We start from the raw sequence: 27,473 nt of genomic DNA, 5'->3' as shown, positions 1-27,473 counted from the left end.
TCACAGTTTGTTTTCAGGAGCTGAGGGAAGGGACAAGGTCCTTGAGGAGAGGAGGCTGGCCACCTTGAACTGAGAGGCCGGCAGAGAAAGGCATAGCTATTGCCTGCTGCATCAGTGCTACATCAGCACTTGAGACTAGTGTCTGGGCACTGTTTTTTCTTTTCTCTTTTTTAAACCCTTACCTTCTGGCTTAGAAGCAGTTCTGTATTTTGGTTCTGAGGCAGAAGAGTAGTAAGGGTTAGGAAATGGGTTTCAAGTGACTTGCCCAGATTGACTAAGCCAAATTGGAACCCAGGATCTCCCACTTCTCAGGTGCTCTATTCACTGAGTCACATCGCTGCCCCGGGCATTGTCTTTTAACATTACTCCATAGACACCTACCCTCAGAATAGGAGACACATAAGTTGTATCACCAACAAAAGTAAGCAGCAATCTACATTCTATGCCTCAAACCTGTCTTTCAGTGCTAACTTGGCATCCATGTCTTGGAAGTCTGACTGCTGGAAGTTTTGCACTAAAAGTTCCTTCCCACATCTGTCTGCCACCAGTAAGTACCTCTCTTCTTCTCAGGGGTCCCAAATTCAAAATCACCTAGTGATTCCCAAAGTGGGCTACCGCCCCTGGTGGGTGCTGCAGTGATCCAGGGGGACAGTGATGGCCACAGGTGCATTTGGGGGCGGTGAATAACTATAAGGGGGCAGTGATAGTATGTGACAGGGAGTGCTAAGTAATATTTTCTCTGGAAAGGGGGCAGTAGGCCAAAAAAGTTTGGGAACCACTGCCCTAAGCGTTATCACCTATTTCAACTTCTCATTTTGCTCAGGTCCTCATTTCAGTAAAGTGTCGGGAGAAAAAGTAAATAGATTAAACTAAATTTGTATTTAAATGTCTGAATCAAGTTATAACTTTAAAGAAGTTAAGAGTCCTCTAGGCTGAGACAACATTCTTGGAAGAGGGAGGTGTACTTTGTGCTGTTCAGTTTGTTTGTTTTTTAGGGGGAGGAGGAAAAAATTGAAAAAGACTTCCTTGGGGCTCCCATCACAATAGCACTGGCATTTCTGCACAGGCAGGAAAGCCACCTATTTCAGAGTGACCAGAAGTTGGTCAAAAGCAAACCTGTTCAGGGGTATAAAGCCTATAAATAACACTAGGACATTTAAAAAATTCTCAATTGCTCAAAGCAGCAATGTAAAGCAGGGGAAACGGTGCCTTTTTCTGGTTACAAAGTGTCTCAAAAGTCTTAGTACAGACTGAAACCATAATCACTTAAAATGGCAAGAAGACTTTTGGGAAACCATGTAGAAAGAGGCTGAAGCAGACTGAGGAAAAGTGACCTAAGACTATGGGACAAATTAGCCACAGAGATGAAACCAGAACTTAATCTCTTCTCAGTGCCACAAAATCACAAGATCCCCTGCTTCACACAACTCTTGAGATTCCTAAAAAAGCTTTTTCTAAGTCAGCAAAATACATCCTAAGGCCACTGGGAGAGCCCTATTCCCCCCATGGCTAAAGTGATGTCCATGCAGAGCAGGGAGTAACTTCCACTCCAAAACTTTTAAACAATTCTCAAATCCTAAAGCAAATCTAGCAGCTGTACTCTCGCAATCTCTAAGTGCAATTTGGCAGCCTTGGAAAATCTTTGTTTCATAGTTAATTCTGAGATTTCCTTTTCTATTTCCTCATAGATTTTGTTCTATATAAGAATACAATTGATTTTTTTAAAACCCTTAACTTCTGTGTATTGGCTCTTAGGTGGAAGAGTGGTAAGGGTGGGCAATGGTGGTCAAGTGACTTGCCCAGGGTCATACAGCTAGGAATTGTCTGAGGCCAGATTTGAACCTAGGACCTACCTCCTGTCTCTAGGCCTGACTCTCAATCCACTGAGCTACCCAGCTGCCCTTGCAATTGATTTTTGAGGATTCAAAGATGATCTTCCTTTTACCAAAACTGTCTGTTGTCTCCATTAGTTTCTTTTATGATTCTGGTTTTCTAAGGAAGTTGTCAGGTGAGCAACAAACAGGGCTCGCCATGTCTGCTCCGCCTTCTCATTTCTCTCCTAGTGCTAACAACAATGTGGGGATGGCACCTCCTTGTTTTACTACTTCTTTTTCATCTCTCTTTCTGTCTAAGTAACAACTCAAAGACAGAAGGGCAATAACTAGGCAACTGAGTTAAGTGACTCACCCAGCTAAGAAGTGTCGGAGACCAGTTTTGAACCCAGGACCTCCCAACTCCAGGCCTGGTGTTCCACTCACTGAGCCACCTAGCTACCCCTCCCTGCCTTATTTCTGTATTTACTGGGAACATTTCTGAGGTTTCCCAAAAGCTATCCCAAACCCCAATGTGCTGATCTTTACCAATTCTTCTGATTCATCAATTTGATGAGGTTGGTCTTCTCTGGGGGGCTCTTGATCACCATAATAACACAACAGATCTAAGAGGCTGTTTGTTGTCTCCAAAGATACAGAAGTCCCTACAAGCAAACAAAAGAGGCCATGAAAGTTGAAAGGGCCTAAGTGCTCTGCTGCTAACCTGCCTACCAGTGCTTATACTAGTATAAGGGCTCTGTAAGGTCTGGAAAGCATCTTCCTTGCAATAGGCTAGGGAAGGTGCCATGGCAATCCCATCCTCCAGAGAAGGCCAAGACAAAGTCATTCATTCAAGGTTACACAAAAATGGCCTGTCCCAGAGCAAGGACCTGTGCACGGGGCTTTCCTGATTCGATTTACTCCAATTCAATTCAGTTAATAAGCACTAAGAGCAGGGATGAAGAAAGCTGTCCCTGCAATGACAGAAAAAAGGCAGTAATGAAGCCAGAAGTATACTTTCAGACCAAGCAGATGTCACCCACACTATCCTGCCCTTGTCTAAGAGCTGTTGTGAGCGTCAAATGAGATGGTATGTGTAAAGTGATAAACCCAAAACACAATGATTATTATTGACAATAACTAGAAAAGCAGCCAGGGTTAGGAAAGTAGTTCATAACTGAACAAGAGAGAATGGCAATAATATAGGCCAGTGATGGGCAAACTAGGCCTGGATTTGGGGAATAGTTTGCCCATCACTGGTATAGGCCATTTGGATGATATCAACTGAAAGGGAAGATCAAATCAAGGAAGCCAGGACAATAGCAGAAACCACTGACTTTGCATCATCTATCTCTGGTAAAGGCACGTAAGATTACTATGTAAGCCCAAGAGCTAATCTCCAATGGATGAATAGACAATGGATATGAACAGTTCTTACAAAGAAAATCAATGAAATGGTAACCATGCAAAAGACTGCTCCAATCCACTAATGAGAGAACCACAAACCAAAACAATTAAGAATTGACCTCAAACTTAACTCATTGGCAAATCTGACAAAACATGCCCATACACAATACTAGAGGGGCTGCAGAAAGGTGGATACATTAACATATTAGAGGATCTGTCAAAGGTCAGGCCATTCTGGAAAACAATTTGGAGTTATGCTAAGAAAGTGAACACAATAATTTACAGCCTTGACCCAGAGATCCTACTGCTAGCAAAAAGGCATTCAAAGGAAATCATTCACCCAAATAATCAACACACATTTATTATAGTTTCGTAAGCACCCAGCCCCGAGTATGCAAACATAAAGAACGAACAATGGCTATTCTCCAGGAGTTTTGACTCCAATAAGGGAGTCAGTCAAAACGTACTGTATATACAAAATAAATCCAAGAATGGAGGGCACTAGGATTCAGGGGACCAGGAAAGACTTCATGGTGAAATAGGATTCAGAACTGCATTTTGAAGGAAGAGGGAGGTTAGGAGTCAGTGGGGAAGAGGGCAACACTGTGAGGGCTAGTCTGATGAAAACACAGGGGGAAGTTGAGAAGGCCTGAAGCAAGGCAGCAGCTCAGTGGAGAGAAAACAACAGATGAGAGAGATGTTGGGGGGGGGGGAGAGAGAGAACCAACAGGGGTTGGCACATGATTAGTTATGGGCATTAAGAGAGGGATGAGTCAGAAAGGATTCTGAGGTTAAGAAGAATTCAATGTATGGAAGAATCACAGTGCCCATAATAGAAACATATTAAGAGGATGGTGGGTTTAGAGAAAGGGGACAGGGAAGGTGATAAATTCTATTTTGGCTGAAGGAACCTAACTTTAGAGTTGGAAAGCTACTGAAAGCACATAAGGATCCCTGTAGCTACACAATGACTTAGAAAGTCACATTTTAACATCTGTTTTACTGTATTTTAAATTTATTTTTGCTCATTATTTCCCTATTCCATGCTAATCTGGTTCAAGTTGCACTAGGAGTATGGGGACTGTCTGATGGATTTAACACCTCTGATTTAGTCCCATGTTTTCCTTTAAAAAATGCAGAATGGAAGGTCAGAGAAGTTCTGCGACTGCCTAAGACAACAAGTAGAATTGAGGTCTTATGTGAAATCTATGAGGCAAGGCCCAACAGGCAGCTGGCAAGTGGGACAGGTGCTCAGGAGACTGAGGAAAGTCCTGGGGAGGCATGGATTTGGGGGTTATCTGCAGAGATGACAAATGACTCCACAAGTCCTGATGGACGGGCACAGACGTGAAGGATATCATAGAAACAGAACTGACATGATCTGGTAGCTAAATAGATTGGGGAGACGTCAGGAGGAAGAGGAATTGGAAGAAAAATGTCTCCAAAATCTAAGGCTTGGGGACTTGAAGCAGGATGGTACCAAGACACCCAAAGGGCAGTTAAAACAACAGGTTCCCTTTTCTGAGTTTCAGTTTCCTCATCTGTAAAATCAGAAGACCTCTCTAAGGTCTTCTCTGACTTCAGAACCCAAGATCTATGACAGAGATAGAATCATCTGATGTCCGTAGTAAGGAATTCTTGAGATATCAGGGGCGAGTCTGATTACTCTTATTTTATAAATGAGGAAACTAATGCTCAGGCAGTGCAAAGTGACCTGTCTAGTGGTAAAATACTAAAAAAGACAGAATGAGAACTAGAAGACGAACCCAGGTCTTTTTACAATGAATGGTCTAGGACCTGTGGCAGTCTGGAGGTAAAAGATTGCTGCTACAATATGAACGAACTGAGAAATGGTTACAGAAACAGTGCCTTTGTGATGCCAAAAACAAAACGCATGGCACATGGCCTGCATTCCTGTTTGTCACAATAGTTTTGGTACCTTTTAGAACAGGGGTTGGCAACGTATGGCTCTCAAGCCATATCTGGCTCTTCTGAGGACCAGATGTGGCTCTTTCTGCAGGAGCCATGAAGTCAATTTTTTTCAGGCGCTGTTACAGGAGTGGCACTGTGAGCACTGTACGGCTCTCACAAAACTACATTTTAAAAAATGTGACATTTATAGCTCTCACGGCTAAAAAGATTGCTGACCCCTGATTTAGACAGTCAATAAACATTTGCTTTTATTTTTTAAACTCTTACCTTCTTTCTTAAAATTGATACTGAGTAGTAAGGCCCAAGCAACTGGGGTTAAATGATTTGCCCAGGGCCACACACCTGGGAAGTTCAAAAGCCAGATTTGAACCCAGACTCCCTCTCTCCAGGTCTGCCTTTCTTTGCTCAGTACTACCCCGTCCCATATCAGGTATTATGCTAAACCCTGGGGGTACAAAGAAGAGCAAAGTCAGTCTGTGCCCTGGTAGATCACAGGAGAAATCCGAGACATCTCCAGGAAACTATCAGAGAAAACGAAGGCAGCAGGTGGGCAAAGGGTTAGAAGTGGAGCACTGGCCTATTCCCCGGGAGGTGAGGTTACCTTCTTGAAGGAGATGGTCAAACATGTCCACAGAGGCTCTGACTCTGCGAAGCCGGATGCGCTCCTGAAGGGCAGCCTCGCTTCTGTCCTCAAGTTGAGGTTCCACATACTCGGGCATCAGACACTAAAACAGACCAGACATTAGGGTGGAGAGAACTGCCAGTCCGACTGCAGGGAGGCAAGTTTCCAACAATTGTCAGCATCCCCCTGGCTCTGCTCCATAGGACAAGCATTTGGGAAAATGGCTTCAGGTCCATGTGTTTCTTAAAAACTTACTGAAAGTAACCCCAAAAGTTATTTGCTAGTTACTGACTACTCCGTGTTACCTTTTGTTTTTTCCTAATACAAAGGAGAACAAGGTGTTTAATGGCAAAGGAATCTATCTTCTTCTTTTTTTTTTTTTTAAATAGGCAATGGGGGCTAAGTGACTTGCCCAGGGTCACACAGCTGGGAAGTATCTGAGACCAGATTTGAACCCAGGACCTCCCATCTCTAGGCCTGGCTCTCAATCCACTGAGCTACCAAGCTGCCCCCAGGAATCTATCTTCTGCTCCCCTTGCTATCCAACTTGGCACAAAGCTTGTAGAAGATTTCTCATTAATGGCTGAGTGAATGTGGATTGCCTCAAGGGAAACCTAAATACAAACTTTTCTGGCATTGGAGATGACCAACTTCCACTTACCGGTATATGAGGTTCAGCTATGTCCTTCTCAAAAAATTTGGGATATGTGTTAATAACATATCTTGCGGCATTCTTTCCAGAATCCCTTGCCAATAAAAACATACGCTGTAAAAAAAAGAGGGCAGTTTTAGTCATTAGCTGGTATTCATTTTTTATTTAGATTCAAAAGGTAAGGAGGAAAAATTAATTGTACTTTTCAGTATCCTTTCCCTATCATTTATTATTATTAATAAAGAAAAACAGATTAAAAAATACAGAGCCACTATGATTGTAATGCAGCATGAAGACATTTGAGCCAAGTATAGTTTTTATTATAAATAAAATTCTTATCCCACCCGAAGTTTCAATGAAATATCTGTACATGGTATTGAAAATCAGGGTATACTGTTTTATTCAAATTTTAATCTTTCTTAAGTCAAGGTAAATTTGTCCAGAAAAACAATAAAAAATTTAGAAGGTAAATATCTGTAGTCGAGATAAAAAGCCCAGCCTGGCCATATTGAGGACAACCCACTCGGTCCCTGTCTCCACCCCTACTTCTATCTTTCATACTTTTACATTTAAATACCAATTGTCTCCAGAGCAATCACAATCTATGACTTCACTAGTCAGAATCTGCATGTCTGGATAAAGCTGGGTGACAAGTCCACTCCATAGGCTGGGCACTTCCCTGAGGACTGGGGTTATAAGAAGGACATGTGAAAACACTCACAGCTTCTGAAGATGAGACTGGAGTGAGGAAAGGATCATCTTGAAATGTGTAATGGGCAGCTGTGGGATCCTAGGGAGAAGACAGATTAAGTCTCTTTAGCTTCATTGTTCTGGTGATGGTCAAGAATTACCCCAAAGGAGGTTCTGAAATGTTTATTACTCTACTTTAAAGGTGAAGACTAGAGATTCAAAGTGGGAATTTCCAGGGAGGAGTAGTCAGTGAGAATGGCCTGAAATTTGGCAAGCAAGGCTTTGTTTTTCTTGTTTTCTCAATGGGTAGGAAAGAAACAGAGTTTGGAAGTAGAAATTAAAAAAAAAAAAAAGAAAAGAAAAAAGGGAATGTGCTATAATCAGAAAATCAATACTAGGGGAGTGTGATCAAATTATAATTTGTGATTTGTAGTAAGAATATAGTCCCATAGTACCTGAATTATATTCTTAAGTATGTGTGTTACCACATTGATCATAAGCGAATTATTATGTTAATGCTAAGTATGTAAATCTATTTTATAAAATATTTTACTCACCTAAGAGGCTACAGAGACCAGGAATTCATGCTAAGGCCAAGAGGATAGGAAGGGCCTGGGGGTTGGGGATTTTTTCGAAAGAAAGGGTGTTGGGGACAGACATGAAACTATAAAATCGTGTATTTTGCAATTCAAGGTCTCAAGTTTCAAACTAGAGAACCTGCTGATCTCTGGCCCGGTGACTGTTCTATTCACAATAAAGCCAGATCTTTGTCCAGGACGGTAACCCAATCTCTTCTCTTTCTCTTTCAGTGGCAAAGATGGCTCTCTCCCTCAGGGCCACTTCTTGTGCAAGCTCAAGCCTTGAGCTCATCAAAGACCAGAGTTAAGAAAAGCAGTTCAAGTACTTACTAGCTTTGACACTAAAATGTGGATAATGATAACTGAATAATCTATCTCATAATTTGTTGAAGGGAAGGTGCTTTATAAATAGAGTTGATTCTGTTTCTATTACAAGTGAGAATTCTGATATAGAATGGGTATGTGGAAATAAGCTCATGTGATGAAAGTTTCCACACCAAATGCATTACTGGAAGGCCTAGATAAGGTATCCAAAAAAACTCGCTACTTACCCTCTGGAGGGTAGAGGCAAGAGCTTGAAGAACTGCAACATTATCCCTAAAAATGAGAATTTTAATGTAAAAAAAGGTCTTGCCTCAGGCCTGCCCCAATCTGTTTGTAGAAGTGTGGGCCATCTAAGTTCACTCTGTTCTGCCACATCTCACTTTGTAGTGATATAGGGCAGAGAACCCAATAAGTGAAAACACAACGGGAAAATTGCCAAAAGTAATCACAGGAAATGCAAAAATAATTTCTATGGGAAAACAAGGAGGAATAGAGCCCAGAGTCAGGATGAATGAAGTTTGAATCCTGCCTCAGACACTTTGGTATGTCAAAATTCGCCAAAAAAACCGAGCATAACTCAAATGGCGTGTCACTTTGAGAAAAAAAACCATAATTTTGTGATATTTACAGTTTAAATAACAAAAATGTATAATTGTAATATATAAATGAATTTAACAAACCAAAACAGGTAAATTAATATGGGTGGAATTGTCATCTATAGTGCCCAGAGTGTCTACGCTACAGTACAGCAAATGTTTCATCCTCAGCATGTGGCTTCATGTCATCAAAAATGACTACGTGTAGGGGGCAGCTGGGTAGCTCAGTGGAGTGAGAGTCAGGCCTAGAGACAGGAGGTCCTAGGTTCAAACCCGGCCTCAGCCACTTCCCGGCTGTGTGACCCTGGGCAAGTCACTTGACCCCCATTGCCCACCCTTACCACTCTTCCACCTATGAGACAATACACCGAAGTACAAGGGCTTAAAAAAAAAAAAAAATGACTACGTGTCAGTGCTGACATATGTCATAGGTTCGCCATCACTGAACCAGGGTCTCACAGCTAAGCAAGTGCCTGGAAGCCAGATTTGAACCTAGGACCTCCTGTCTCCATGCCTGGGTCTCTATCCACTGAGCTACCAAGTTGCCTCAATAATGTAGATAATTATAGCTAAACTATATTTCTTTAGATCAGCTCATAGTTTCTTGATCTTTCATTGCTTCCCACCGTGCTTTTCTCATGAGAAAAGTCATTTCTAGGTTGTTTCAACTTAGGAATAGCAGGGAAAAGCAAATGTGCCATCTTTTTAGTTGTATATGTGTAGCCAATGATGGACTAAATGGTGAAATTAAAATGTGTGACTAAAATTAGCACGGATCATTGAAACTCTAGCCTAGCCAGTCTCTTTGCCTTTAGCCTCCTTGACTGCACTTCCATTGAGGACAGCTTTCATTTTGTGTGACTGCATGAGAGCCTACAACAATTCCTGACTATTAGAGTAAACCCATACTGTCACGGGTATTTTTGGTCTTGGGGGTTTCAGCTTCTTGATCTATAAAACAAAAAGCTGGACTAAATGATTTATTCTCTATTTTATACGTCACTTTGACAATGAGAGGCCATTCCTTCCCTATCTCTTCTCACTTCTTTAGTTTTCTAACATATGTGACTTAATCTGGCCAGCTCAGTCTCCTAAGTTCATACTCCATGACTCCCATGGCTTTGCTTATGGCATTCTTTTATGAATGAGTGAAAAAAGCCATTTGTTATGTGCAAAGCACTTTGCTAAGCTAGGACACAAGAAGAAATGTTAGACATTCTAATAAGGAGACAACACACGTGGAAGATTTAAACTTTTAGTGAGACAGAAAGTCCTGTGGCCCTTATGACAAAAATCATAACTACACATTTTAGGGTTTGCAAAATGCTTACCTCACAATAACCTTGTAAAATAGGCAGTTCAAGTAGTATGTATTTCATCTATAAAATGGTAAATTGAGGCCCAGAAAGTGTAAGTTATTGGTTTAAGTTTACAAAGCTAGTTAGTATCAAGAGCTGGAATTCAAACCCAATCATCCTGTTTGAAAACCCACTATTCTTTCCATTACACCGTGACAATCCAAATGAAAATCCATACACACACCTTACCATCAAGGTCTTGATCAGTTCTACCTTTTCCATGAAACCTGGGACCTAGATAGTCTCTGGTAGGAATAAGTCCAACACTGGTCACATAGCTGGGGCTTAACTTTGGTCTACTGTAATGTTATGAATCAGTGTAAAAGATGTTCACATGTCTACTGTGTTTTTCAAATGAATATTCTCAGATCTGGCCTGAACCCAGGCTGGTCCTGGAAAGACCAGAAGGAACATGAATTGTTAGGAAACTTTCAGAAATAAATCGGCTTTTCAGCATATTTTACCTTGGGTTTACTCACTGGACATTCTCCTGTGGCTGATTACCCTAACTACCAAATGTGTCCCAGTCACTTTATATTCAGAGAAACAATGAGTCAATGAATGGTGGGATTAGCATTAGAAGCTAATTCTTGTGACTCTGATGGATATCATCGCCAAAGAACAACAAATATTACACAAATGCGGATGCTATCCTGGATTCCACAGATCATTTGGTCATTTCTTCCAAATTAAGAGTGATCACTATTTTGAAAACGTACCATTACATCAACCGGGAAGGACTAAAACCACCACCAGCAAAGCAAGTCTCCAAGATAAGGACCCATGATAAAAAATGCTACCCACAGCCAAAGATGGAATTGTTGGAGTCTGAGGGCAGATTAAGCATGCCATCTTCTACGATCATTTTATTGCATGTGTGATAAGTATCTTTTGTCATGGCATAGGTGATATATATATGGAAATAGGCATTGCATGAAAGCACTGGAATAACCTGTATCATTTTACTGACTGCTTGCAGGCTTTGGGGGAGGGAAGGAGGAAGAAAATGTGAATCATAAAATGTCAGAAAACAACTGTCAAAAATCATCTCTATGTATAACTTAAAAAAAAAAAAAAAAGTACTACCACTTACCAAATTTTTCTCTTTGGAATGACCACTTCTTCAGAACCTTAAAGAACAAAATAAAATCCAACAATTTAGTTTTTCTTAATAAAATAGCTAATTGCAAAAATGAATAATTTCCCCACAAAATAACTAATTACACTTCCAAAATGCCTACAAACCAAAATTATGCCATCAGCACAGTGAAGGTACTTTACCCGGAGAATCAGCTCCTGCTGCTTCTGGAAGGGATGCACTTCCAGAATAAACTCTGTAGAGAAAACAAAAGGCTGCCATGTTTATCACTGAAGTACTGAGCTTAACTATGCCAAAGATGGCAGGTTGAACTTATGTATATCAATGTGTATTGTTTACCTCTTAGAATGTTAGTATTGGAAAAGATCTTGGTCAAATCTCTAATCGAATACTGTGAGACCCAGAAGGAGAGTTCCTTCTCTTAGATCAGTGATTCCCAAACTTTTTTGGCCTACCACCCCCTTTCCAGAAATAATATTACTTAGCCCCTGGAAATTAATTTTTAAAAAATTTTTAATAGCAATTAATAGGAAAGATAAATGCCCCGCCCTGGATCGCTGCAGCACCCACCAGGGGGCGGTAGTGCCCCCTTTGGGAATCACTGTCTTAGATGATAGAGCTAACTAGTGACAGAGTCAGGAACAGAACCTTAGTCTTTTAAACAATTTCTATTAAACCAGGTTAGTATCTATCCCACTAACTTTCAGTTTATTTTGTGTTGTTTTGTGTTGTATTCACAGAATCTCCAAGTAAATAGTGTAATTTAAAAAATGGGAACAGAAATCTTGCGATTCAAAATTTGTAAAGATGATCTTATTAGACTGACTGACTGACTAACCAACCAACCAACCATAAAACTAAAAAAGATTTTTTTTAATATCTATAACAGTAGTGATTTAAGCAGTGGGTGAAAAAAATATTTAAAGCAGAAGATAACTCAGGTCATTTAATTATAGCTAGAATCTATACAGCACTTTAAAGTTTCCATGGTGGTCCTGAAAAGACCAAAGAGAAAATGAATTTGTTAGTCCATTCCTAGAAATAAACTAGCTTCTCAGGATATTTTAAAACTGGGTTTACTATAAAGACCTTTACATATATGATCTAGTTTAATCCTCACAATAATACTGTGAAGTAGGAATTATTATTATTGTTTTTACTTTATAGATGAGGCAATTGAGGCTGAGAGAAGTTAACGGAATTGTCCAGTCACATGGAATTGACCTCAAGTCTTCCTGACTCCCAAAGTCCAGCATTCTTTCTACTCTATTATCTGGATGCCTACATATCTGGTCTAAATGCTCTCATTTTACAGATTAAGAAACAAGAGGTTTTGAGTGATTAAGTAACTTGCCCCCAGGCCACATAGGTAGTAACTAAGAGGCAGGATCTGAACCTGGACCTTACTTCAAATTTCAGGTTCTTTCCACTGTAACTACTACTCCAAGGAAGATGGCAGGTACCTTTTTGGTTTCAACATCTTCTTATATTTTAATAGCAGACTCTAACATCTTTAACAAGTGATCCAGGACTACTCATTGCATTTCGACTCTAAGATTCCGCTGAAGATTACATTCTGATGTAGGGGTAGACTTCCTATCTATACAAAATCTTTTTTAACTTTGAACAAAGTTCTAGGAAATCATTTCACCAAAAACTTAATGTCTCTAAACTGTAGGGATAGCCTAGGCAGAAGTAACTGGTGAGATTTCTAGAAATCTCAACTGTTAATAGAATTTGTCCACTTAATTATATCGGAGTATAAATGTCATCCTCATGTCTAAACCTTTACTTAATGTTATCTTTAAAACCCAACAATGAGTCCAAGTGTTTGCATACATGTATGATGGGGGGGGGGGGTTTAGGAACTTTCTCTTGTACCAGAATATCTGTCATTCCACTGTTAAGAGATTGACTTCTTTGGCATTACAGTTCTAGACATGTTCTCTGAATACAGATCTAACGGCTCATATTATGTAGTACTTTATAGTTTACAAAGCATTTTTTTTATAACAACCTGGTAGGATAGCCACAATAAACAGCATTATTCTGATTCTGGTTAATAGTTTCAGTTATATTCAACTCTTCATGACCCTAATTTGGATTTTGCTATTTCCCTTTCCAGCTCATTTGACAGATGAGGAAACTGAAACAAACAGGGTTATGTGACTTGCCCAGGGTCACAAAACTAGTAAAATGTCTGATGTCATTTGAACTTAGGAAGATGAGTCTTCCTGACTCCAGGTCAGTGGCTATATCCACTGTGTCATCTACCTACTTTAAATTCTGATTTTAAAGATAAAGAAATTGAGGCTTAAAGATATGATTTGCTCAAGGTCACACAAATAAATATACACCAGAACTCAAACCCAGTTATTCTGATATTAATCCTACTATCTGCAAACTACACCATAATCACCAGCTGCAAACTACACCATAATCACCAGAAGTCCCATGTTAAGTAAATATGTCAATGTGAATTACTTGGATATCTTCCTCCCTAATAGTTTAGGAAATTTGCATTTTGTTTGGAGAAATGGTGGAGGCAGGGAATTTTGAGCTGTGTGTGGCCTCTGGCAGCACAATGGATAAAGCACCAAACCTGGAGTCAGGAGGACCTGGGTTTAAAACTGACCTCCGACACTTCCTAGCCTTGGGACCCTGGACAAGTCATTTAACCCCCACTGCTTGGCACTTACAGCTCTTCTATCGTAGCGTTACTAGGACACAAGGCAAGGCTTTAGAGATTTCATTATTTAACTCGATATTTAATTGCTAGGCTTGGTCTTGGGGGAGAGAAGAACCTAGTAAAATAAAGATGTTACTACTAATTAATCAGTAACTAAATTAATTATGTGGAGGGCTAAGCTTGCCTTTTGCCTTTTTTTTTAATATTCTAGTTCTTGGCCCACAAAAAGGGCTTAATACATCTTTACTTAATTGAATGAAAAATGCAACAGAGTCAGCCCTCAAGGAGTTCCCTATATAGCAAAGGGAAAATATGTGCAGTGCAAAGCGCACTGGATCTGGAGTTAAGAGTTTTTGGGTTTAAATCCCACCTGGAAAGCTCCTAGAAGGTGACCCATGGGCGCTCCAGGCCGCTTCCTCTCACCCACGTGCCATTCACGGCGCGCAGGCGCACAAGACCCTTTTTTTTAGCAACCACCGTAGGGGGAAGAGGGCCGAGGGTCGCCTATTCTTCCCTTTCCCACCACATATTCATATTGACTCTAATGCCCTCCTAGGCCTAGGGTTCGTACCTGTTTCCAGTAATCTTTCTTCGTGCATTGGCCCTTCTACAAGTCGCCGGTAGCAGCGACCAGCAGCAACCTGCGCGGAGGAAAAGAAGACTAGAGGCCGCCGCCATCTTGGGATAGTGCGCAAAGCAGGTTGGGAAAAGATAGGTCTGGGGAAAGGAGGAAGTAGAAAGAGAGGATACCATTGGGCGAAAAGACAGGGGAGGCCTCCAATGTTGGTCTGGAAGGGGGGGAGGTGTCCCTATTTAAACATTTTTTAACGAATTTTTGCCAATAATATGTCCTCTAGTCATAAAAAATATTTGTTCCTATCCATATTAAACTCTTAATACGTCAGTAAATATTGTGGTAATTAATTTAGGGAAGTAGGTTCCAAAAATTCTTTTCCTTTTCCCCCCAGAGGAAAATAATAGTCTAGCCCACTTTAATCCCGCCCCTCCGCACGTTTCTCCTGGCGCACGCGTAGTTGGAGTCGCGTGGTGGTTGTGGCTTTGAGGTATTTTTGAGCCGGTGTTGGAACGGGGTGGTCGGCTGTCTTGGTAGACAGAAAGTGGACAAACTAAGAAGATGCTGGTCTCCAAGGAAGTGCCCTGGCGGCGCCTTCGGGGCATTTCCTTCGGGATGTACTCGGCCGATGAACTCCGGTAAGAAGGCTTGGTGGTGTCTTTGGCGAAGCGGGTCTGCGAACTACGGCTCTCAGCAGGCTGTGCGTGCTGCCTTGCTCGGGACAGATGAGAGGCTCCGCGCAGAGCTTCCTGGGAGCGGTAGTTCCCTGGCCTAGGGGGTGGTAGGAAGAGGTGTGCAGCAGGCGGGGACCACTGGGAAGTGGGCTCGGGGCTAGCGAGCCGCGTGGCCTGTGACCGGATTCACCCTGCTGGACAACTCCTCTAGAATCTCTCTCTTAGCTAGCTGGCTAAGTGACTGAAGCGCCAGACCTGGTGCCAAGAAGACTGGGGTTCAAACCCAGCCTCAGACACCGGCCTGGCGAAGTCACATAACTCTTACCTCAGTTTCCCCATAAAATGGGTATAGTCATAGCATCTGCTTCCCAGGGTGGTCGTGGGGATCAAAATGAAATAAGGAAAGTAGTTTGCAAATAGAGCTTCCGTTCAATTAGAAATGCTGTTATTCTAGAGAAGTAAAAATTACTGACAGGCGGTGTCATGTGACATTCCATCCCACGGGCTCCCCTTGTCTCTCCAGAGCCCTTTCAGTGATTCCACTGCTGTCTCTTAGAACCTAATGCATATGTCCTCGAAAGTAGTAATTATTGGTCGACCGAATTAAGGAAGGAAAGAATAAATACAGAGATGGGTGAAGGAATAAGTAAATAAATGAGTGAATGATTGAAGGAACAAATAAATTAACGAACAAATGAGTGAAGGATCATGGAGTTATCATCCGATACAAGGAGAGTGAAACTTTTCCTGAAAAACAAGACTGATCAAGCCAAGTTTCACACACACACACATCCATGAATATTTCACATGGATTTTTATAGGACCTATAATTTCATAGAGAGGGATGGGATGGCAGAACGGCAAGAGCTCAGGTCCCATAGGCAGGAGACATGTGAGCTCAATTCCAGACTGACAGTGGTCTTTCAGCCTCAGTTTCCTCATCTGTAAAATGGATCAGACCTACAGGGTTGTTTGTTCAGAGGATAGCACTTTTGTCAAACTCAAAGCAGTAGAGAAACATGAGCTGCTATTGTATTTCCATGTTCTTTTATATTGAATGTCAGGTTTTTATTGTGTCTTTAGTACCTGTTCTTTGTAGAATAATTTGATGATTTTTGAAGTTCTGCTGAGGAAAAAGGGTCTGGAACAAACTAAGTCATAGAAACAATGATTGGTAGATCAGAAATTGAGAGCTGGAGGGGAAAGCACATCAAAATGCTAATTACTGGCAACCAGGTAGTGTCATGTGACTCCATCCCAGGGTTCCACTTGGCTCAAAGTGCCTTTTCCATGACACCACTGCTGCCTCTTAGCACCTAGTGTTTAAGTCATCCATGGCAGTTATCATTGGTTGATTGAATGAAGGAAGGAAGGAAGAAAGGAATAAATAAATGAATTCCCATTGTAGCCCATCCTCCCCCATTTCATAGCTGAAGAAATGAGAGGCCAAGGAATAGGTCACACTGAGATACTCATAGGTAGTAAGTTCCAGAGTCAGGATTCAAACCCTTGGCCTCTGACTCTGAATCTTGTAGGCATGCTTTGATTTCTACCTTAACACTCATCTCATTGCCTTCTGCTCTGCTTCTCCTCTCTCTCCTACCTTGAATTGGGAGTTGGGGGAAGAAGAGAGAGAACCCAGGGATTGGGTTCAACTCAGATTGAGTCTCTGTAAACAGTTTTAGAAGGAAAGTTGTTGAAGGGGGCAGGGGGAGATGGAATTATACCTATGAAAAAATGACTACAGGTGTCATTTTCTGCACACAGTAAATGCTCCCTTCAAGACTTTGGCCTAGGTCTGAGTGTGTTTAATCGACTAGAGACGTTTACAAAGCAAAACCTAAATCACCTATCTGTAAAATAAAATTCATGGGGTCATCATGAGGGTCAAATGAGAGAACATGCAAAATGCTTTAAAACCTCATTTCCTTGTTAGTTTTTGGGCAGGAGAGTGGGGCTCACAAGCGGTGCATGTGAGCATGAATTTAGGTTACTGGGGAAGCCTTGCTTGGTCATGAGTCCATAGTAATGATTGGATGGATAAAGGACAGGCAGAGCAAGGTGGGGGAATGGCCAAGTTGGGAAATGTTTGCTTTGTAATGTGGGTTGTATGAAAAGGAATAGAGAGAAATGAGGAATAGGAGAGTTTTCAATATGAGACTGAGGAAGTTTTTATTCCTTGGGCAGCAGAATACCTTGAAAATTTGAGAGCAGATGAGTGGCCTAGCCAAATGGAGATTATTTTGGTATATTTCATTGTATTGGCAGCTTGCTTTATTTAAAATAACCGCCTTAGCAAAGGCTTAAACTCCCTTAATCTGCTCTGTTAATTTATGACTGGAGAGCTGGAACAGACTTCAGAGCTCTTTGGTGCTTTCTGCTCTCCTCATTTTGCAGATGAGGAAACTGAGGCCCAGAGGTGGTTAATGACTTGTCCAAAGTCACTAGATGAAATTTGAACTCAGACCTCTTAGCTTAATGCTCTTTCCACAGTTCTGCAATGCTAGTGTCATGTTCACAGTAGCTAGCATGTGGGATATGGAAAATAAATATTGGAATGAATGACAGTTGCTAATTTTGGAATTTTATACATTGAGTTTCCTTAGAATAATGCACACTTGCCCATGAGGATACATTTAGGGGAGAGGGCATTTAGAGCAGGGCCTTGCAAATGTTCTACTGATTTATACAATTAATGTAGCAATTAATTTAGTAGTATGTCTTTCACATTTAACTGGGAAATCTTGCTTTCTTTTTAGGAAATTAAGTGTCAAATCCATCACAAACCCTCAGTATATGGACAATGTAGGGAACCCCTCAGTGAATGGTTTGTATGATTTATCGTTGGGACCAGCTGACTCCAAAGAAGCATGTTCCACCTGTGTGCAGGACTTTGGCAGCTGCCCTGGACACCTGGGCCATATTGAGCTCCCTCTGATCGTCTACAATCCTCTATTCTTTGATGTATGTATGTCTAGCTCTGGTACTGCCTCTGAGTGCTGATCAAGGCAGGGATGTTCTCACACTGGTTGGTGGGCTCTATGAACCTTTTGGGTTAAAGGGCTTCTTAGAATTGAGCCAGATCCTCCATGGAGTCGAGTTCCCATGCAATTTGATTGCGATCTAACTAATTCTCATCCATTTCCAACTCATGGTCAGTTTGTTTAAATCTGTATGCTTGGAAAAATCAATATTGAAAATAATTTGGGTTAAGCTGTAGTTCCATCTTTATTTAAAGGATGTCATCCAATCACTGCTTGTGAGATGAGCGATTTGTTCAGGGAGAGAAGAGGCATGTTTAGGAGAAGAAGAGGCTTGCTTCTGACTGTTGTCTTCCATTTCCTCCTCAGTAGAATTCAGGGTCCTTGAGGGCAGAGACTTTCTTTTTTTGACTTTGGATTCTCTTGGAATCAATACCGTGTAAAGATTCCAAGGCAGAAGAATGGTAAGGGCTGGGCAATGGGGTTTAGGTGACTTGCCCAGGGTTACACTAGGCCTAGCTCTCAATCCACTGAGCCACCCAGCTAGCTGCCCCTTGGTAAATGCTTGTTGGCAGATTCTGTCTTTTTTTTTTTTTTTTTTTTTTTTAATTTTAAACCCTTAACTTCTGTGTATTGACTTATAGGTGGAAGATTGGTAAGGGTAGGCAATGGGGGTCAAGTGACTTGCCCAGGGTCACACAGCTGGGAAGTGTCTGGGGTCGGATTTGAACCTAGGACCTCCTGTCTCTAGGCCTGGCTCTCAATCCACTGAGCTACCCAGCTGCCCCAGATTCTATCTTAAAAATCTGATACCCTATAATGCATTTCATCCTTGGTAATTTACATTATTTTATTCAGTTGCCAAATGGGTGGTAAGAACTCTAGTTGGAGAAGTGGGTAGCAGGCCTTCTCTATTTGTCTGCTTTCTTGTCCTTTCTTTGCTCATAGCCTGCTTGGTGTCATTAGCATTTTCAGGTGTGAGAAATGATTTGACCCCAACCCTACTGAGTTAACTCCTGCTTTGGTACCGAATCAAAGATTTTATCCCAATGATGGTTTTCAGTCAGTATTATCTAGTTTAATGTAATTCCATAGGGAAAGTGATTGTTCTCTGATTATTTCTTTTGTATTACTATACATTAAGATGCAATTAAGGATAATCAACTAATTTTAGTATATAGTAGAATTAAGAATAATTCAATTATGTTAAGTAGTTGAATAGAGTTTCCCTTATGTTAGACTTAAACTTGTTAGGACATGCTCTTGCCTGATTACAGCTAAAGGACCTCTACCACAGGCCCAATTTTTAATCATTATTTAGGTCCTGCATGATAGAGTTGCCATGAGGTTCAGTGGAAAGTCCCTGATTATTTTAGGAGGTTTGCTTTTCCTTTGATTGCCCATCATTGGGTAGTATTGACCTTCTTCACTCTTTAGACTCTGGCTCACAGTCCAGGAATGTGTTTGGGTGGCATCCCAATATACCTATTACCAAGGCAGTTGCCTTGTAAGTAGTGTAGGGGAGACAGTCCAGCTGGCCCATTGCCCTATGTTCATCCAGATACTCTGTGACAATGAGCAGGAAGAGTGGGGGATAATGGTTGTGCTGGCTTTTGACTACCAATGAGAATGTATATTTTGTTCTATGGCATCCAAACAATCTGGGCCTTAAGGGTTGCAATTTGGAACTTGAGGACTGGAGCTCTAGAGCTGAAATAAAAGAGAACAGTTCAGCAAAACTGACCACCAGGTCTCATGGTACAGGCCACGTTCCATACCCACCATACCCCAGCTCTTTCCTGAAGGGATGCAGACATCTTCCCTTTGGAGATAAACTTGGGCCGTTGTTGTTACTCAGTATTCATTTTGGGCTTGTCTTTGTAAGTCTTCAGCGCTTCTCTGACTCCTTCAGATTCTTTGTTTCTTACAGCTCTGTGATACTCATTAGTTTTTTTTTTGTTGATTTTTTTTTTTAGACCCTTAACTTCGGTATATTGTCTCATAGGTGGAAGAGTGGTAAGGGTGGGCAATGGGGGTCAAGTGACTTGCCCAGGGTCACACAGCTGGGAAGTGGCTGAGGCCGGGTTTGAACCTAGGACCTCCTGTCTCTAGGCCTGACTCTCACTCCATTGAGCTACCCAGCTGCCCCCTACTCATTAGTTTTTTATTTTTTTTTTTAATACAAAAATCCTCACCTTCCATTTTAGAATTGATACTTTGTATTGGCTCCAAGGCAGAAGAGCAGTAAGGGCTAGAGGGGTGTGTGTGTGTGTGTGTGTGTGTGTGTGTGTGTGTGTGTGTGTGTGTGTGTGTGTGTGTGTGTGTGTACGTACGTACTTGTCCAGGGTTACCCATTCAGATTTGAACCCAGGACCTCCTGACTCTAGGCCTGGCTCTCTCCATGAGCCACCTCATTGCCCCTGATACTGATTAGCTTTTAAGTGAACTGTTTCCCCTATGAATCAGAGAAAAGAGTTCCTTCACTTTTAGGGTTTGCTTGCCCATTAACATAGCCTTCTCTCTTCTCTTCTCTTCTCTTCTCTTCAGAAACTCTATCTGCTTATCCGGGGCTCCTGTCTAAACTGCCACCTGCTGACTTGTCCCCGGCCTGTGGTTCACCTCCTTTACTGCCAGCTGCGGGTCCTGGAGGTTGGGGCACTGCAGGGCGTCTATGAGCTGGAGACGACCTTGAACAGGGTGAGTGATGTGTGGCTGTCTTAGAGGCCAGAGGGAGGAGCAGAGTCTCCAGGGGCATTGTTTGGGGAAAGGGTGCTGGAGGCTGGCATCCGAGGAGAGAGGGAGCCTGTGGAGCCACCTGCCTTGTGGCCCTTTTCTGTGAGCCTCTTCACCATTAGGACTGCCTGGGCCTGGCCAAGTTCCCAGAATAAGCCTTGTCAGGTTTTCCCTTCATCCTGTCTTCAGACACTTGAGCCAGGGCCGACCCTTGCTGTTGTGCCACACTTTCCATATTGGCCTTCATCTAGGACTTGTGATGGACTCATCTGTGCTCATGCTTGTTGAAGAGGGCATTTTATTCACCGTAGGGCTTCACTGGTCAACAGGGGCCAGAGAAAAGGGCATTCTTTTTCTAGAAGGCTTGGAAAGTGTTGCCTTGATGTGGCAGAAAAGGCCCTGTGATGGGGGATGGGGGTCACTGGTTTTTCTTGTCTTTTTCAGTTTCAGGAAGAAAACCCTGATGCTTCCATCTATGAGATTCAGGAAGAATTAGAACAGCACACTAGAGCAATCCTGGAAAACAACCTGCTGGGAGCGCAGGGCTCCCAGGTAAGTAGAGGGGGCTAGCGGGCAGTGATGACTCCCTTAGCTTGGCCCTTTGGGCTGACTCCCTCTATCAGCATGGGTGGGAGAGCCTCAGAAGTGGCTGTTTTTGAAGTCTTCTATTCCTGTGTTTCAGGTGAAGAATGTATGTGAGAGCAAGAGCAAGTTGATTGCCCACTTTTGGAAGATGCACATGGCTTCTAAGAGATGCCCCCACTGCAAGTGAGTGGCCTGGCAGCTAGAGGCTGTCTGCACGTAATTGTCCCTGCGTGGTTGCCTAGGGTTGAAGGTGTCTTACTTTCTCTCCCCAGAACTGGGAAATCTGTGGTTCGGAAGGAACACAATAGCAAACTGACTGTCACCTACCCAGCTGTGGTCCACAGAAAGGCCAAAGGGGAAGAGGACAAGGCCAAGAAGACAACAAGTAAGGCAGACTTAGAAGATGGCCCCAGATATCCCTAAGCCGGCAGGAACTGTGGAGTCACTTTAGTGTAGCTGTTACCCGGGGGTCAGGCTGGTCTATAGTGCCCCAAACAGGTCTGCCAGTTCTCATGTGATACTCCCCAGGGACAGAGTCTCTAGTCAGTCTGTTTTATCCTTTTTGGCCAACTTGAGGCATATACAAAATTGTCCTTGGTCTTTAGGTGAAATCCTCCTGCCTTTCCTCAGATCTCTAGTCTGACCATGGAGCTTTTACTGACATTGTATGAGGAACCAATGCTGCTGCCACCACCCCTGCTGCTGCTGGCAACATTTCAGTAGCGCTCACATAGCCCTATAGTTTAGTCCAGTGATGAGCAAACTATTTCCCGAAGGCCAGATCCAGGCCTTAGTTTGCCCATCACTGCCTTAAGCAATTCCCTAATCACTATGCCCCCATATCCAGATGTAGTGATTAGGGAATTGCTTAAGGCAGTGATGGGCACACTATGGCCTGGATCTGGCCTGTGGGGGAATAGTTTGCCCATCACTGGTGTAAGGGGTGCAAGTATCCCCCCATTTTATAGAGGAGACAACTGAGCCCCAGACAACTTGTAAAAATTTGGTCATGGTTGTCCAGCTAGGAAGCATTGGAGACAATTCAAATTCATGTTTCCTGTTCCCCTAGATAAGGCATTCTTTTCACTCCTCTCCACTGCCCATTGGGCCTTTGGAAGCCAAAGGGGCTCTTGCTTTTGGGTCATATCAAGTGGTCTTTGGTTTATTTGTCAAGATTGAGCTTATTGGGGGCATCTAGGTGGCTCAGTGGATTATGAGCCAGGCCCAGAGATGGGAGGTCCTGGGTTCAAATGTGGCCTCAGACACTTCCTAGCTGGATGACCCTGGGCACTTAACCCCCATTGCCTAGTCCTTACTGCTCTTCTGCCTTAGAATTGATACTAAGAGAATCTGGTAAGGGATTTTCTTTTTTAAGAACAACAGAAAGATAATGGCTCATCATTAGTAGATTTCTTTGCACTGATTTTTTGTTTTTGTTTTTGTTTTTTTTCAGCCTCAGAAATAGATGATGCCTATTTGGGGAAAAGGGGCTACTTGACCCCCAGCACTGCCCGAGAACATGTCTTGGCCCTTTGGAAGAATGAAGGTAACATCCTCTCCCAGAGGAGTATTTGGTCCCCTGAACTCTTGCTTCGTTGTTTACCAGTGACCATTACTGTCCTCCTTTGGAAGTCTGTCCTTCATGTTGGGTCACCATGAGCTGGACGTTTCCATGTGGACTTCTCTTTACACAATTGGTATATTCCTGAAAAGCCAAATGCCATACCATTGAGGAGCAAACTGTTGAAAACCATTTTGTGCTAAATGATGCCTATAGCTATTTAATTGGTTTCTTATACAAGTTGGGATTTTTGTACTTTAGTTAAGCAGTATCTGTAGTCATTTCCATGCTTTGACTGTGGTCTCGTCACAAACAGCTCAAACCAGCTCATTTCCTCTACTCTGATAGTCTTCTGTGAATAGTAACTTACATCTTTTCTAGCTTCTTTCCTTATAACTTCACTCTGAGGTAGTTTGTGCAAGTGTTATTATTCCCACTTTATAGATGGGAAAACCAAGCCACTATGAAATGACCAGTAGGGTCAGAGCTGAGATTGGAACCAGGTCTAATGGCTTGCAGTACACTGCTCTTCCCACTACTCTGAGAAGAATGCTTATAGGTGAAGCATTGGTGGTTGGCTATTAAAAATGTAGAAAAATAAAACATTGAGTGATCTTTTTATAATATAACATTGCCCTGACCAAATCGCCTGTTAGTCTGCTGTTAATATCTATTGAACAAACTTCTTGGAAACTGTAAAACCTTGCTAGAATGTTATTTGACTTATCTGTTCTTCCTGTAACTAACTGTTTCCTTAATAGAAATTCACTGGTTTTTTTGTAGAACCAGATAATGAATGATGGCAATATGAAAACAAACAAACAAAAGATAAAGTTCTTGTAATTGACATTGTGGGGTGAGAGTATTGGATTTGGACTGAGAGAAGTTCAAATCCTAGTGGTGATTGTGTGACCAAGCTTGGGCAAACCATTTCCAATCTCTGGACCTCAGTTTTCTCATTTTGAAAGTGAAAAATTGGATTTGATGGTATCTAAGGTCATGTCTGATTCTCAGTCTATGATCCTAGGTCATTAAACTATCAAGGTAGCTAAAAGTAGGACATAAAAGTTCATTTGACTGAATAGTACATTTCTAATTTTAGACAACTCTCCAATCACTTAACCTTTGATCATCAGACTTCCAGTTCAAAGTCTTGTTCACATTAGAACATACATTTTTAGGATTCTAAGATATGAAAGGCGTTTGTGTATTGTCAAAAAATTTTCCCTATCCGTTGAAATAGTTTTGAGTTTTGGGACACTTTGTTCATGTTGCTTCTGCTAATCCTGATGTGGAACTATTCTTCCCTTATGTGAATCTAACTTGGTTATAGTAAATTATTTTCTAGCTCTATTGCTGTAGTCTCCTTGTGATGATTTTATTTAAAAATTTCACATCAATTCATGTCAAAAGTAAGATTGGGCCATAGTTTTCTTTTTCTGCTTTGTCTCTCTCTTTTTTTTAAACCCTCTACCTTCTGTCTTAGTATCATTTCTAAGATAGAAGAGCTATAAGGGCTAGGCAGTTGGGGGAAAGTGACTTGATTTCTTTTTCTGAAATTCATTTAAGATCTTTATTATTAGATTAGTTATAGTATTTTTCATTTTTGTGGATTATTATCCTTAGAATTCTTAGTTTTTATTGTAATATAAGTTTGTACAGCAGTTTTTTTTTAAACCTTTACCTTTCCACTCAGAATGAATACCATGTATTGGTTCCTAGGCAGAAGAGTGGTAAGGGCTAGGCAATGGGAGTAAAGTGTTTCCCAGGGTCTCCCATCTAGGAAGTGTCTGAGGTCAGATTTGAACCCAGGACCTCCAGTCTCTAGGCTCTCTATCCACTGAGCTATCTAGTTGCCCCAGGACAGTGGTTTTTGATAGTTCTTTGAGCCTCTTTTGGGGGGCAGAACAGGAACCCAGAGTCCTCAGGTAAGGGTTGGTGAAAAAAGAGTCAAGTCAAAGTTTGGGGTTGGAAGGGCCTCAGTTGCTGGTGACAACCAAGTGTGATTTATTGAATGAATACATGAGCTTATAAAGGCAGGAACCACAAGGAATTTTTCTCATGAAGATCCAAGCAACTTTCTCAAAACAAGGTAGCCTTGAGAGATGAGCCTTGAGCAAGGAACTGAAGGTGGGGGTAATCGGGGACATAACAGGAACTGAGAAAGGGGAGAAGCAGGTGTTGATAAAACATTTATCTGTCTGGGAAAGAAGCCTGGGAAAAGATTATTGCCTCAAATCAGCAATTTGTTGAGAAATGTGGAAACTGAAGGAATCAGCTATTTTGTTAGTGGGAAATGTAGAAACTGAGGGATCTCAGGCCTTAGTCAGACCCTGGACCTCACCTGACATCAGGGGTCAATAGACCTTTGCCTTTTCAGATCCTGAGACCTCATTCCCTAACAGTTCTTTTTATTTCTTCTCTCCTTGTTGTGAATTCATGCCACAACAGGGAGAATTAAGAGGAAGCCTGGGGCCATTAAGCTTATTAACCACCAAAACTCATCTGGCTCCTTTGTGGAAACCACTGAAATGTTCTTTTCATTTTGATGCTCTTCTCACTCCATTTGGTTGCTTTCAATCATAGGTTTCTTTCTGAACTACCTTTTCTCGGGATTGGAGGATCCTGGTGTGAAATCCAAGTTCAATCCAAATATCTTCTTTTTGGATCTTGTGGTGGTGCCGCCATCCAGGTAACACCATCTTCATTAACCCAATTCCCTGACAGCTTGGAAGGAGAATTGAGTGTTACTGTAGTCTTGCTTCGAGGGAGGGATGTTGGATTCCAATGCAGTGCAGGATGACAGGGCATGGCCCAGGGATGAGGAACCAAATCAGGAGGGAGCTTGAGTAAGGCAGGAGGAGAAAAAGATCCTTCCATTCCAGACTACTCAATCTCTGGCTTGGTGTCATTTTTGGTCATTCCAGGGAATGAGCCAGTTGCTTCTTCAGGAACAGATGTGTGTGGGAAGCTCCTGCTTGTCTTCCTTGGTCTGTTAATTCTCCAGTTACATCCTAGGTATCGCCCAGTCAACCGCCTTGGGGACCAGATGTTTACCAATGGCCAGACAGTGAACTTGCAGGCCGTTTTGAAGGATGTGGTCCTGATCCGAAAGCTTCTGGCCCTGATGGCCCAAGAACAGGCCCTGCCGAGCAAGGAGATGGGAATAGCAGAGGAGACCCAGAAGGGCTCCCCGGAGGTACTACAATGATGCCTATGTTTAATTCTATCCCCAGTGGTCTGGTCTGGTGAGGTGCTGAGACAAGAAAGCCGATTGGGTAGGGAAAAAGATGTTGGGGCATTCTCTGGACTTGAATTTTGCTTGTTCAGCTCTTTGGGGACCTCACACGGGTCAGTTGGGCCTTCAGTTAGACATCATGGCCCAGTGGAGGGAGACCTGCACCAGGCTGGTGTTCCAGTCCTGCTTATTTCATTTGGGCCATCATTTATCAAGCTTCTGTTTGGTGGAAGGGAGCAGGCTAGTCCCTTGGTCTAGGCAAGTTAAGTTCTGCTGCACCTGCAGAATCAAAGTTCAGGTAAAATTCTTTCAGAAGAGTTCTTCTGCCTCTGAATCCTATAATGACCCAGTCTGTGGATCATTGGGTACATTTTCAATCTCATGTTGTTCTCAACCCCACTTCTGGGCCATCTTTTTGCCCTGCATGAACTCAGGGAGATTACTCACTAGCTTTTCCTTTGTGAAAAAAATTTACCGTTATCTTTTGTTTTTATATCATCTTCATTACAAAATAGAGCCTGCCTCTCTTCCCCTACCCAGAAAGTCATCTCTTGTAGCAAAGGATCAAAAAGAAAGACAAAACAAAAGCTGCCTAACTGAGGATTCTGCCAGTCCCAGAGCAGGAGGGAGGGAGGTGCCAGTCTCACCATCATTGGCGTTCATTTGAACGTAACTTGTTGCTCTCTCTAATTTCATTGTGGCTCTTGTTTTCCTGGACCTGCTTACCTCATTCTGAGCTTGCTCATAGAAATCTTTCCATGCTTTCAGAATGTTTTTCTTGCTGTTTGATAATATTCCGTGACATTCACAGATCACACTCTGTTTAGCTTCTCCTCACAAGATGACATTCGCTTTATTTCCAGTTCTCTGTTGTCACAGTGTGTGCTGGGAGATAGATTTCTGAGTATTTCTTTCCATCATTGCCCTCCTTGAGGAGGAAGTATATGGTTAGAGGTGAAATCTCAGGGTCAGAACCCAGTAGATTTTTCATTCCACAATAATCTTATGAAAAGAGGAGTTCATTTAGGCCAATATAGTCATTTTAGTAAATAAGAATTTTTTTCCGAGTTCAATGAAAATTAGCTCCTCAGAAATCTATTTGCTATTGGTCATATGACCAATGGATTTTGAATGAGAATGTAATAATACTAATAGTAGCCAACAGGTGAAAGTCTGAAACTTGTTTTACATTGATTAACTGATTGCCCTCCCTCCCTCCGTCTCTCTCTCCTTCTCTCTCTCTTTCTTTCTTTCTTTCCTTTCTTCTTTCTCTCTTTCTCTCTCTTTCTCTCTTTCTCTCTTTCTCTCTCTCTTTCTCTCTCTCTCTTTCTTTCTTTCTTTCTTTCTTTCTTTCTTTCTTTCTTTCTTT

At 42.0% G+C, this 27,473-nt stretch overlaps 2 protein-coding genes across 2 annotated transcripts in view; one reads left to right on the top strand and one right to left on the bottom strand.

Annotated features, from left to right (window-relative positions):
* The window catches only part of PTCD3 (pentatricopeptide repeat domain 3), a 30,036-nt gene extending 15,600 nt beyond the window's left edge, over positions 1-14,436 (bottom strand). The window contains exons 1-8 of the mRNA XM_044663060.1: positions 14,330-14,436; positions 11,252-11,304; positions 11,064-11,100; positions 8,244-8,289; positions 7,146-7,214; positions 6,434-6,538; positions 5,752-5,875; positions 2,361-2,476 (exon numbers count right to left, since the gene is read on the bottom strand). Coding sequence (XP_044518995.1) covers positions 2,361-2,476; positions 5,752-5,875; positions 6,434-6,538; positions 7,146-7,214; positions 8,244-8,289; positions 11,064-11,100; positions 11,252-11,304; positions 14,330-14,436 — 657 coding nt within the window. The remainder of the gene's footprint in view (positions 1-2,360; positions 2,477-5,751; positions 5,876-6,433; positions 6,539-7,145; positions 7,215-8,243; positions 8,290-11,063; positions 11,101-11,251; positions 11,305-14,329) is intronic.
* Positions 14,437-14,893: 457 nt separating this feature from the next.
* Positions 14,894-27,473, top strand: part of POLR1A (RNA polymerase I subunit A) — a 72,335-nt gene continuing 59,755 nt past the window's right edge. Inside the window, exons 1-9 of the mRNA XM_044663059.1 lie at positions 14,894-14,970; positions 17,766-17,970; positions 20,535-20,684; positions 21,165-21,272; positions 21,403-21,488; positions 21,578-21,690; positions 22,771-22,851; positions 25,453-25,558; positions 25,885-26,054. Coding sequence (XP_044518994.1) covers positions 14,894-14,970; positions 17,766-17,970; positions 20,535-20,684; positions 21,165-21,272; positions 21,403-21,488; positions 21,578-21,690; positions 22,771-22,851; positions 25,453-25,558; positions 25,885-26,054 — 1,096 coding nt within the window. The remainder of the gene's footprint in view (positions 14,971-17,765; positions 17,971-20,534; positions 20,685-21,164; positions 21,273-21,402; positions 21,489-21,577; positions 21,691-22,770; positions 22,852-25,452; positions 25,559-25,884; positions 26,055-27,473) is intronic.

This window comes from Gracilinanus agilis, chromosome 2 (assembly GCF_016433145.1).
Source record: "Gracilinanus agilis isolate LMUSP501 chromosome 2, AgileGrace, whole genome shotgun sequence".
Classification (NCBI taxonomy): Eukaryota; Metazoa; Chordata; class Mammalia; order Didelphimorphia; family Didelphidae; genus Gracilinanus; species Gracilinanus agilis.
The sequence above is the reverse complement of the archived record's forward strand: the minus strand, read 5'-3'. Positions and strand labels throughout refer to the sequence as shown.